The sequence below is a fragment of the Pinus tabuliformis genome, chromosome 2_2 (genome assembly GCF_031772625.1).
Source record: "Pinus tabuliformis cultivar Carrire ecotype Pingquan chromosome 2_2, CPIR1, whole genome shotgun sequence".
Taxonomy (NCBI): domain Eukaryota; kingdom Viridiplantae; phylum Streptophyta; class Pinopsida; order Pinales; family Pinaceae; genus Pinus; species Pinus tabuliformis.
In genome coordinates, this window is record NC_142300.1 from 640,302,846 (window position 1) to 640,314,923 (window position 12,078).

Here is a 12,078-nt window from a genome sequence, read left to right on the forward strand (position 1 = left end):
TATTGACATCATATTTTTTGGTGATCTCTACCAAGCATAACCAATACAAGATTCCCTTATATTTGAACAACCTATTCTCAACAAACAACCAATACCATATGACTTATGGACAGTGAATATAAAATGCTATGAATTTCATATTACAGTGTGCCAAATAGACAAGCATACATCTCAATATTATATAGAATGTGAAAAAACACTCAAACAGAGGATGAGTTGTTATATTTGAACAAACATTGTGTTAGTCCTGCACCTATTGACCCTACTTTCCCATATCTCTTTTATAAAAATAAAGACATTTCTTTGCACAAAAAGAGAATCTTGTCAATTGTTCCTAGTGTCAAAATTTTCATCAATGCAATCAACCAAGAAGATGAAAGCCATGGTGATTTCCCTTCACATTTACATACAACAACAATGTCTTCACAGATAGTCATGAATTAATTAAATATATTAGTTGGGATCTATGTTGTAAATTATGATTCACAAGATGGCCTTGTTAATGGAGCATATGGAATCATTAAATTCTATACAAAAACAACTGAAATTGATGCCATATGGATCAAGTTCTTCGATACAAACATAGGTCATCACCAAGCTAGAAAGTTGGCTCACTTATATAGAAAATGCATTTTCGCAAATTGGATCCCCATATTGCGAATATAAAAAAACAAATAACACCATCAACAAAAATAGGTTATATCAAAATACGAAAGCAATTTCCTGTTCAATTAGCATGTGCACGCACAATACATAGATCACAAGGCCTCACACTAGACAACCTTGCATTTTATCCTACTGAAATATGGACTCATGGATTAGTGTACACAACCTTGTCTCGTGTTAGGAACATACAATCCTTGTTCATGTTAAAACCTATACAAAAACAAAACTTCAAAGTTAATCAGAAAATAGCAGTTGAAATGGATCATCTATGAGAAATTGCAAAACAGGAACTGGATTACAATTATAAATCTTTGCACGCAAATTCATGCACATAAATTCTCTCTCTAAACATTCACAACCTAGAAATGTATATCAATGATGTCACCAAAGACTATGATCTAATGAACATTGGCATTTAATGTTTAAAAGAGACACATTTGAAACAAGACATGTTGTAGCAAAAATTCAAAACCTTCAATTATGTGTTAAGGCATAGGAAACATGGATTACTCATATGCTTTAAAGAAACCATAATAATTGTTGAACATATGAAGTTTGAAGAAGACAATGTAGAAACATGGATGGAAAAGCATTATACATGGAATGCAAATTACATTTTTCAATGTCTATGTAACATCTTATGCCACATTTCCCAATATACTAAATATAATTGAAATAACATTATGCAATACATCCATTGGTAAACTAATACTCATCATAGGATATGTCAATGTTAAGATGTTTCAAAGTAACAATAAAAAAAAGACTCTAACAAATTATATGCACAACTAAAACCTCCATTTCCTTCTAGATACAAATAACTATATGCCCACATCACGCATTGATCATGTATGGTCTAATGTAACACACAACTACAAGATCTACAAGCTAGATACATATTGGTCAGATCATGATACAATTTGTCTCATAATGGACCATACATATGCAAATGAATAATAAAACATATTGAACTCTTTCCATATTTCAGTTAAATCATTTTTTCCTTCTTTTGTTGCCATTGAATCTCAATTAATTATTAATGTTCTTTTACAATCATATTCTTCATCCATATCACAACAGGCCTCTAATGCAATTCCCTTTATGCTATAGAACCAAAATGGGTCAAAGCTTCAGTGACCAAAAACACAAAAGGAAAGTATTTACAAATTTTGTTTCTACTTCTATGTGGTTCCTTCTATTCATTTATAAATTTGGTTTCCATGTATACATTGTTTCTAATTGCATTCTCCCACCCATTATAATTTGCAACGCAACAAATCCCTTGCATCCTTGAGCAGCAAAGAAGTCCAACATCAAAACAAGAAAAACAAATGCAAAAAGAAGCAACAAGGCAAGTTAATTTATGCTCATCACTTATTTTCATATGTCACACCTGCAATAGACACATCAACATTGTCTCCTTGTAATTGACTCTAATTTGCTCAATATTTCCACAACCCAAATGCATTGCCAACCATTCCAATATCAATTAAAGAATTGAACATTCGCAAAATTTGAAAATTGTTCCATGACGATGTCATGGTTGTTCACAACAAACTTTTGGAAAAATGAAACAAAACACGTCAAATATTGTGTGCCGATTTTCTTGATCAACAATGATTGATGACAATTACAATGGTTCTTCCAAGTGACCTCATTGAGAAACAAAATAAAAATATCTTTCCACAAAGAGGAATTGCAATAAAAAAATTCCGGATTGTACCAAAGACAAACTATGAATTTAGTGACTGTGAACATATTCTATTGTTAGACAATACAAGCACTGTAGATAGAATCAACACAGTTTGCACACGATACAATTTTTTTTCTCAATGCAACAATAAAACAATTGAGAAAAAGCATAGAAACATTTCCAATAGGAACAGTTGCATCACTTGTAACAATAACTCAAAAAGTTGGAATGCAATATACACTACAAATTAGAGATGGGAGCTTTGAAGATGATAAAGCATTGGTAACATGCTCACCCTTCTGCCACTCACCCATTAGTCTTATGCATTTCAGCTTATCGTCTACATACAATGTCAACAATTACATTTTTTCTTAGGTCCTTTATGCCATAGCTACAAGCAATTCCCACCTATCTACAATGAAATGAAACAATAATTGCAAAATGGAGATATGCCAATTATGCTCTTGAAAAACATAACAAAAAAAAGACCTCAAGGAAAAAACATACCATACAACACAGGTCATATTCATCACACACTTGAATATTGAGATAGATCAAGACCTCAAGAAAATAATCAATAGACAAGTCCAGGTAAATACATACCCAATAATCTACTTAATTTTCATTCTACAAATACTTATTTCTCATTACACGTCTATTGAGTAGTATTCTTTTCTAAACGGTGCAAGGAACACTTGTCATTGCAAATGCATACTCAAAACCATTTGAGCCTTTCGATGCACTGTGTAGTTTCCCAATTTCACCATTTGAGCTAATTTCATGAGCACATTGTACATTTTGTGTTAAATCAAAACATAAAACCCATTTTCTCTTTCTACATTTTATCATCTGCATTATAAGAACTCCTAATAATAGCACCATGTGATGTTTCCTTAGAAATAGGCTAGTTCTAAAGAAACTACTGCCTGCATTAGCTCAATTGTCTTGTGAAGTATATATGCAAAAACAAAAAAACAGCAACAATTTATATGTTGCACAATTTACAAATTCATGGCCTTTTCACTCTAAATGGTGACAATAAAATTCTAGATGCTAACAGCAACAACAAGCAAAAAAAACAAGCTAGATCTTCAACTAGCAAGTTTGTCTTCTCTCTTGAGGTATCATCCTTATTCTTTGACCTTTAGTTTTTGGTCATATAACAAAGTGCTCCAATTTCTATTTATGCAACAATAATGACCACTTCATATTATTTTTCCTCATGTAGGGGTGATCAAAGTTCATAAACAATACTCTGGACTATTATAGATTTTAAATGTCAATGTTGGAAGAAGAATGAAGATCACTTTGTTCATAGTTTATGTCAAACAAAAGAATTCCCTTTTTGTGAATAAGATATTACTATAACAATATTTTAACTTTTTAAATTGCATAATGTTTTCAAATACTGTGTGTAATTTTTTTTTTTAATTTTGTATTTATGTTATGTTACAATTCCAATTTTTGTTAATATGAAATATTAATTACTCTATTTATTCGGAAAATGCCATTTTTTAATAGATTGAATAGATTTATAAGTGTTAAATTATGTTTAGCCAAAATATTGTGATTTGTTAGATTATGTATCTCCATTGTTTTTAAAAACATATTACATTCTCATTTAACTATATAAATGCAAATTATATATATATATATATATATATATATATATATATATATATATATATATATATATATATATATATCACATGCAATTTTATGTTATGCTCTCTAAATTTGATTATATATCCGCATGAGTGAAGTTGTGTCATAGGATCGAATTGGAGTTCTAGAATTTTGACTATTGACTATATAATTTTGGTTTTATTAATAAAATTAAATTTAATACCAACCAACTATTAAGTTTCAACAAAGTTGTTGAATGTTGAATGTTTTTTTATGTTAGGGTAAAAATAAACAATTTCCAAATATATGAGTTTTATAAGTGCTTGTATAAGAGTAACTGACTTTGTTATATATATTTTTCACTAAGTTTCACATGAGTGAATTGACTTCGGATTTAGACTTTTGGCCATTTACCATATTTTCAACTAAATTTGACACCAACCAACTATTTTTTTTTATCAGTAAAGACTAAATCTATTAAGTAAAATATAGTACAGTCAGGAATAGCAAAAGACCGGCAGACCGGAAATGATGGATTCATCAACCTCGGTTCCGGATGAAAGAAACAATCTCAGAGCTACAGGAAAAGCAAAAAACCGACAGACCGGAAATGATGGATTCATCAACCTCGGCCTCGGAGAAAAGATACAATCTAAGAGCTACATCAGGAGCTTCGAGAGCAAAGACTGGCTATCATGCTTTTACCCCAGCGGGACAGTAACTACACCACAATGTTTTTTCCCTTTCTTTTTGTTGACTTTTGTCCAGCCAACATGGGGCGAGTGGGCTAGAACTACTTGAAGACTGGAGTTCTCTATCTTCGGGGACTCCTTCTCTGATTCAGAGGATGAAGTCTCATGGGGACGTTTCTGGGAGCTTGCTGTGACATGGATGTGCTCCATGTTTTCCGAGGGCGGGTCCATCGGCTGAGGCGTCTGGTTTGGTTCTGACTCGCTTTCCTCCTTTTCCATACTTGGGGAGCTTGAGCTACCAGCTGGCGGCGGTGGACAGGGAGCCCAACGCTTGGGCTTGGAATGTGCGAAGAGGCTCTTTTTCATGCTTGCTGTCAGCGATGGGCAGGAGCTATGCAGGTGCCCTGTTAGGTGACAATGGCGGCATCGGAAGGCTGTGTTTTCGTACTCTAGAAGCTGGGTCCAGACCGATTCCTTGATCTTGAGATTGATGTACTCCGGCAGTCCCTTGCTTAAATCAAGCTCCACACAAACTCTGGCATATGTATAGAGACCCTGCCGCTCTCTCTTGCAATCTCCTATTAAAAAGCGACCCAAGGCATTGCCTATTTCCCTGTAAACTTCTGTGCGCCACAGGTGAACTGGGAGATTTGGAAGTCTGATCCATACGGGGGCTTTAGTGATGACTGCGGAAGCTGGGTCAAAGTCTGGAAACCATGGAGTTAGGAAGAGGCCAGCTGAACCCATGAACCAAGGGCCTTCGTCAAGGGCGTTGTAGCAGTGCTCGAGATCATCGAATAGTACTATGAAGTATCCCTTTGCACAGAAGTAAACCTTGCAACGGTCAGTCCAGTTGTTCTTGATCCAGTCGTACAGATCCTTTGAGCGCGGCCAGAGCCCATTGAATCTGCATATGATGGCCCTTTCAGCATATTTTTGGGTGTCGTCTTCAAGATCAGGGTAAGAGATCTCAACAGAGGGAACTTCCTCCAATTTGTCAACCAGAAAAGGCTTGGGTTTGGGAGGTTCCGGGGTTGCAGGCATCTCAGGGCGAACTGCGGCTTTGTATGAGTTTGGAGGGGCAGAAGAGGATTGCCCTGCTGCTCCGCCTCTCAAACGAAAGGAAAACACTAGAGAGCTATGGCTCTTTATATTGTAATAAGAGAGAGGAAGAGGATCTTCGAGCTGTTTACCTTGGAAGATAAGTCTCTGAAGGGCTGAGGGGATCCCAAGCCTGTGCTCCAGGTTTGCTTTGAGATTCTGAACCAGATCTATAGGGTTTACCCATTGCATGACGGTTTTGCCAGAGATCTGTGTTATTTGAATCTGAAAGGGGGCAGAGGAATCTTCAGCAGATTTCTGGAGCAGCTTGGGGCCTGAGTCTTTTGAGTCTTCCGCCTTTTGACGCAGGGGGGGCTGCAGGGGATCAGAAGTTTTCTGCCTGAAATATTTTTTACCCCAACTCGGATCTGCCGTAAAGGGATCTGTGGATCCTCTGTGAAAGCGTTGCGTCAGGGTGAAAGAAGACCGGATTTGCGCAGCCGAGAGCAGAGAAATCCTTGAACATCATGGATCCAGGTCCATATTCCTTCCACAAACTTGATCTTCGACCCTGTCGTTTGAAATCAACCTGGGCTCATGAGATCGGATCCTTTCCTTGCTAAAATGGGGCATGGCCACCATGCGTCTCTGTTTTCCATAGATGCAGACTGATCTGCCAGACTTGTGCAATGCGTTCGCAGAGGGGGGCGCATCAAGATAGGTCTGGGTGAGGATCGGTTGTTTTAGATTGAGAACCTCTTGATTAAAGGCTGGTGCCGCCTTGAGGGATTCGATCTGCGCCCAGAAGAAAGGGTAGCACAGCGAGCTCTTCTTGTTGTGTCTTGAAACGCTTGAGTCCTTCCCCTTAGCGAATCCGTCCCAAGGCGAGAGGGAAGATTCAAGCATAGAGTGGCCAGCGTTCAGGCTTCTGGCCGATCGTGAGCAGGGCAGACCATCAGGAGTTGCGGTGGCACTGACTGTGGAAACCCTAATGCCGTGAGTTGCATCCATCGCTCCGTCTGAATATTCTCGACACCAACCAACTATTAAGTTTCAACAAGAATGTTTTATTTTTAACTAAATTTCACGTGAGTAAATTGACTTCGGATTTAGACTTTTAGCCATTTACAATATTTTCACATAAATCTGATACCAACCAACTAATAAGTTCCAACAAGAAGGTTTTATTTTTAACTAAGTTTCACAATTAATAATATCTATCTATTAATATTTCCCAATTATTTAATTTAAATAACTATCTTAATTATATATTTTTTATTTTATTGATAAATTAAAATAATAATAAATCACAACCAAATTCTACCTGAGTGAATGAGGTTGCATTATATTTTTTTTATTTTATTGATAAATTAAAATAATAACAAATCGCAACCAAATTCTGCTAATAAATTAATATCTATTAATATTTCCCAATTATTTAATTTAAATAACTATCTTAATTATATATTTTTTATTTTATTGATAAATTAAAATAATAATAAATCACAACCAAATTCTACCTGAGCGAATGAGGTTGCATTATACATTTTTTTATTTTATTGATAAATTAAAATAATAACAAATCGCAACCAAATTCTGCCTAAGCGAATGAGGTTGCATTATAGAAGTGATTTATTAAAGTAATAATAGAGAACAACCAAATTCTAGATTAGTGAGCGAGCTTGCATTATAGGAGTGAATTAACTTGAGTTTTAGACTCTTAACCACCAACTATATAACTATATATCTTTTATTGTATTACTAAAAATTAAATTGATACCGGCCAATGATATATTTCAATAAAGTTGTTGGAATTATTTGAATTATTTTTCCTTCTTATTATCCCTGTCGCAGTCTGCATATATACGCGTTCGGTATATCAGGTCAATTTCGTATGCGATTGGCTCGCTGTCTTTTTCAGCGGTTACATTTATGAGTATGGTAAGTTTAACAAACTCACATATGGACAATTTTGGAGTATTGTGACAAATTAAAATTAAATGCATTGCAAGGACAGGAATCACATGTAAAAGGATCAATAGTGTGATTTTAATTTCTTTAGATTGAATAAATCGATTGTTGGACAGCTGTTATTATTTCTCTTTAATTTCTTAAATTAGTTAATTTTAGTAATAATAGGCTGACTATATTTTTGATCAATTTTAGTAAATTTGAAAGTGTTTTATTATCCTAGTTTGAGCATGATGAAGGGTTTTACAAGATTTTGGATTAAAGTTAATAAAAATTAATGTAGTTTTTCACTTTAAATTAAATTTTAATTATGGTTAACATTTTTTATTTATTAGATATATGGATTTCAACATTTTGATTTTAAAATATAATTTAATTAAAAAAATAATGTAATAACCCTGGTAACTTGTAATTTCCGGTAATTGCTGTGGTAAAAACAATATGGGTGACAACTTGTTATTAAAAGACATTATTATTTGTTAAAAGAAAATATAATGAACTAATTTTTTTACACATGTGTTGAATGAAAATGCTGGCAGCCTCCAAAAGGAGGCTTTTCTATTAAAAGAAATTAATCAGTTAAGAAACTGAAAGGAAAGACAACTGCCTCTCACCCTGAAGAGGGTCTGGAAGGAAAAACCTCTGGGCTGTTTGGGAACAGGCAGAGGAGAGATTCCAAGAAAGAGAGTTGCAGAGTGAAAGAAAAGGGGTTAAGTCTGGTTGTGATCAGATGACCCAGCACCGTGGTGCATAAGTCTTGTTGAGGGCTGCAGGCCTGCAAGACGGCTCGGGGGGAGAATCCAGTGCAGTGGATCTCAAGGTTGGGAGGTTAAGAGCGAAAACTCTACAGGTGACTACTGAAAGCAAGCACTTCTGTGATCGATTACCAGGTACGCTTCTTTAACACTAGTTAGGAAAGGTTCAGGTAATGAATGTACTCAGTTATATCTTTCCTTTAAAAAGTTGCTGTGGTAAGATATTTAGAATAGACTACGGATTATTAGAAGAGACAGAATGAGAACTGTGACAGAGTCACCTGGGTGGAATACAATCACCGAGCTTATACGGCTCATCTGTAATAGCTAGTAATAGCAGAAAGACCAATTACTGCGATAACCAAACCAGGAAGGTACATAGTTCTACAATATAAAGACCTGAGTAGATACGAGAAGCCGAGTTGGCTATTTAACCGTAGTTGGAATATGAAAAACTGATAAAGAAATTCATTATAAACATCAATCCGAAACTATAAACTCATTCTGTAAGCATCCTCTCAACAGAGTAAACAAGTGTAAGTTGAAAGGCGGGATTATGAGAAAGGGACTGACGCATGTTTCAATCCAGCTTCTACAAGTGCTGTGTGAATACGAAAAATACATGGAATAACAACTTAATACTTTCATTAACTTTTCCAGTTGTTTATATATTTAACAATGACAGGTAACAATGAAGGAAGCGAAGTGTTTGTTTAACACAGAAAAATATACAGCAAACCCTAGGTGGAAACGAGAACAATCATATATTACAAATCGAGTAGATAAACATAATGCTGGAATAAGTATATACAGGAATCCAATAATAAGTGTTGAAACGGGCGTGTGAACGCTGTGACCTGTAGGTAACTTATGGACGAGCCTGTGCGCGGGAGGATAGTCTATACATTCACGAGGCGAATGCAAGTCTATCCTCAACGCTGTATAATGCCATACAAGGCCGAGAGCAACGCCATGGAAAATCAAACGATGGGGAAACTTATAGTTACCATAGCAATGAAACCCTAATTAAGAAATTGCCATAACTGTAATACGAATGAACGAAGGGAAACGGCAGCAACGTATACTGAAGCTCAATATAAACTTAGAAACTCCTTGGCATAGAAATGTATATTCTCAGATAATATCTAGAATTAAAATCAGAGACGGTGAATGCCTCCAATTACAAAGTAAACAAGGTAACTTTGAAAATATAACCATAGCCGTAATATTATGTGCTACAATGAAACAACAGTAATAACTGCAACTCTGTATATTAACTGTGTATATATATAAACCAGAACAAAGATGAATGTCCATTAACCAGTGACGGCACTTGAATATACAAATAGGGGAAAAGAAATCATTATGAAGCTCAGATGGTAAACCATTGACATATAGAAATCCAGGCCGAGCCAAAACAATAACAAATCTGAATAAGACAAATATTGCCGTAATTTATACAACTGTGTAAACTGTACATAACTGTCGAGAGCTCAGAACTGATCTAGATCTGGTAATGCTAAAGAAACAGAGTCTTAGTTAAGTTCAACAGAGAATAGAAAAATAAGGCATCGAGGCCATAACCTAGGCGCAGCTGGACCGGCCGTCCAAGTAAGGCCGCCAAGCATAAACTGCATAAGGGTTTGGTCCAGTAATTAACCTGAGACAACAGGTAGAGGACAGGCTGTCTCAGCTATGAAACAAACCCTCGAAATGCATTCAAGTGCAATCAATAGAAACCACAATGAGAAATGACTTACCTGGAATTGTCGAAGCAACTAAACCCTTCGGCGTTTGGAGCAGGTGAGCTGCGGCCCGTATCAGAACCTATCAAACCGTCAAGCAAACCCTGAAACAGTTAGAGAATGTACAGTAAGAGCGGGAAACAGTGAGTCATAAACCAGCTATGGAAATGATGCAGAGAGGCACGGGCAAACCTGGAAGAGGCAGAGGAGCGATGAACCAGAGCAGAGCAAAGAGCCTGGGTACTTGCAGATCAAACCATCGGAGGAGCTCGGTTACTGAGAAGTGAACAAATGAACCACAAACGAAACCACCTGAACTTTTATATGCAGGGTCAAACCCTAGGTATGGCTGAACCGTCCGATTAGACCAAGCAATCCCCATCGTCGAATTTGGGCGGGAGGCCGAGCGTGAACCCCGGGGCTGGTCAACCCTCTCAGACCACATGGCCATCACGTGATGAGGGGCCATATGGCTACGGGAAAAGGTGAGCTGGCGTACTCACTCTGCCATTTGGCAGCAGTCACCAAATGGAAACGACCATCAACACATAAATGTCATATCTTATCATTAACGAAGGACAATGCAATAAGTTTTGATTAGTTATGTAAAATATTTATGTATAACCCATGGTTATAATGCTAAGAACTTAAGACAGTCACATTATGCATTAAAGAAATATGTGTTCAGGGTGGTAGGGTGAGTAATACGGGTAAAGTGGTAATATTAAGTTTCCAGCTGTAAAGGTGTATAGTAAAAAAAAAAATTATTACTGTATTCTTTTAGATTATAGAAAGGATCGTGACAATGTGGTATCAGAGCAGAGGTTCCAAAACTGTGGCCTCTGGAACAGCAATGGGAACAGAAAGAGAAATTATCTTATACATGTATACAGTACAATGCAATTAATCATTTTTCTTGTGTACTACCAGGAGAATATTGATACACTCAACAGCTGACAGTTATATAGTCAAGATGGAGGAAATGCCGGAAGCTGGCGGCATCCCACCAGATAACACAGGACTGTGGGTTCAGCTTGGTGCTGAGACACGCAGTACCAATCAGGCAATACTACAAACAGTTCAAGAACTGAAGGGTGAGATGGCACGCTTGCGAGAGGACAATGCGCGATTAACCATGGAACAAGAAAGAATACTGAAAAGCTTGTCAGATAAACAAAATCCACCCTTACCCAGTCCTAGTGCAGAACAACAAAGGGGCACTGAGGAGCGGAATTATGCTCCTGAGCTTTCAGAAGAGCATGAAGACCATTCTGACAACGTGCAAGAGCAGCAGACTTCCAAGAGACAGAAAACAGAATTACAGGGGGAATTTCGGAAAATCAAACCCCCACTCTTCGATGGAGAGCAGGAGGAAGCCGCAGAAGCATGGCTGATTAATATTAATAAATATTTTCAACTGTATGAATATGATCAGAATCTGAAGGCACGGTTGGCTATATTCCAATTGCAGGGTAAAGCCACCTTGTGGTGGGAAGAGATTAAAATTGTGAAGGGAGTAAGTGAGCAAAGCATAACCTGGGAAAAGTTTCAGAAATATTTTAAGGAGAGGTATTTAACTGAGCGCTTTTATGATGAGAAGGCGCGAGAATTTCACGATTTACGACTAGGACAGCAATCCATGGATGAATTCATAAATCGCTTTACTTCTCTACTGCGTTATGTGCCCTACATAAAAGAGGAGAAGGCCAAGGTGCAGAGGTTTGTGAGTAGTTTGCCAGCTTATATAAGGGAACGAATTGAGTTTGACAACCCCCGAACTATGGATGAGGCAATTCGGAAGGCCAGAATTTGCTACCAGCAGAACAAACAAAAGGGAGAAATTCCAAGCAGGAAATGGAATGAGAGAAAAGGTAGCAGAAGTGCTGGAA

At 36.7% G+C, this 12,078-nt stretch overlaps 1 protein-coding gene across 2 annotated transcripts; it reads right to left on the reverse strand.

Moving 5' to 3' along the window:
- Positions 1-9,777: 9,777 nt before the first annotated feature.
- Positions 9,778-10,636, reverse strand: LOC149194250 (uncharacterized). 2 transcript variants are annotated; one of them, XR_016255053.1, is made up of 3 exons: positions 10,382-10,636; positions 10,205-10,293; positions 9,778-10,104 (listed from the first exon to the last, which is right to left on the reverse strand). XR_016255053.1 is itself a non-coding variant. In XM_089407408.1 (3 exons), exons 1-3 carry the CDS (start codon positions 10,632-10,634, stop codon positions 10,029-10,031), a joined length of 396 nt encoding a protein of 131 aa, XP_089263534.1. In that variant the 5' UTR covers positions 10,635-10,636; the 3' UTR covers positions 9,778-10,028. The 2 variants fall into 2 exon arrangements, 1 of the variants encoding a protein (XP_089263534.1); XM_089407408.1 differs by having other exon boundaries at positions 10,205-10,271.
- Between the last annotated feature and the right edge of the window lie 1,442 nt (positions 10,637-12,078).

What these genes read in the sequence shown, in the direction of transcription:
- LOC149194250 (XM_089407408.1), bottom strand. Translation starts at nt 10,634, where the DNA reads ATGTGGTCTGAGAGGGTTGACCAGCCCCGGGGTTCACGCTCGGCCTCC. An exon ending in CGCTCCTCTGCCTCTTCCAG is followed by an intron (nt 10,272 to 10,381) that starts GTTTGCCCGTGC and finishes ACGGTTTGATAG; the next exon opens with GTTCTGATACGGGCCGCAGC. An exon ending in AGTTGCTTCGACAATTCCAG is followed by an intron (nt 10,105 to 10,204) that starts GTAAGTCATTTC and finishes CTGTTGTCTCAG; the next exon opens with GTTAATTACTGGACCAAACC.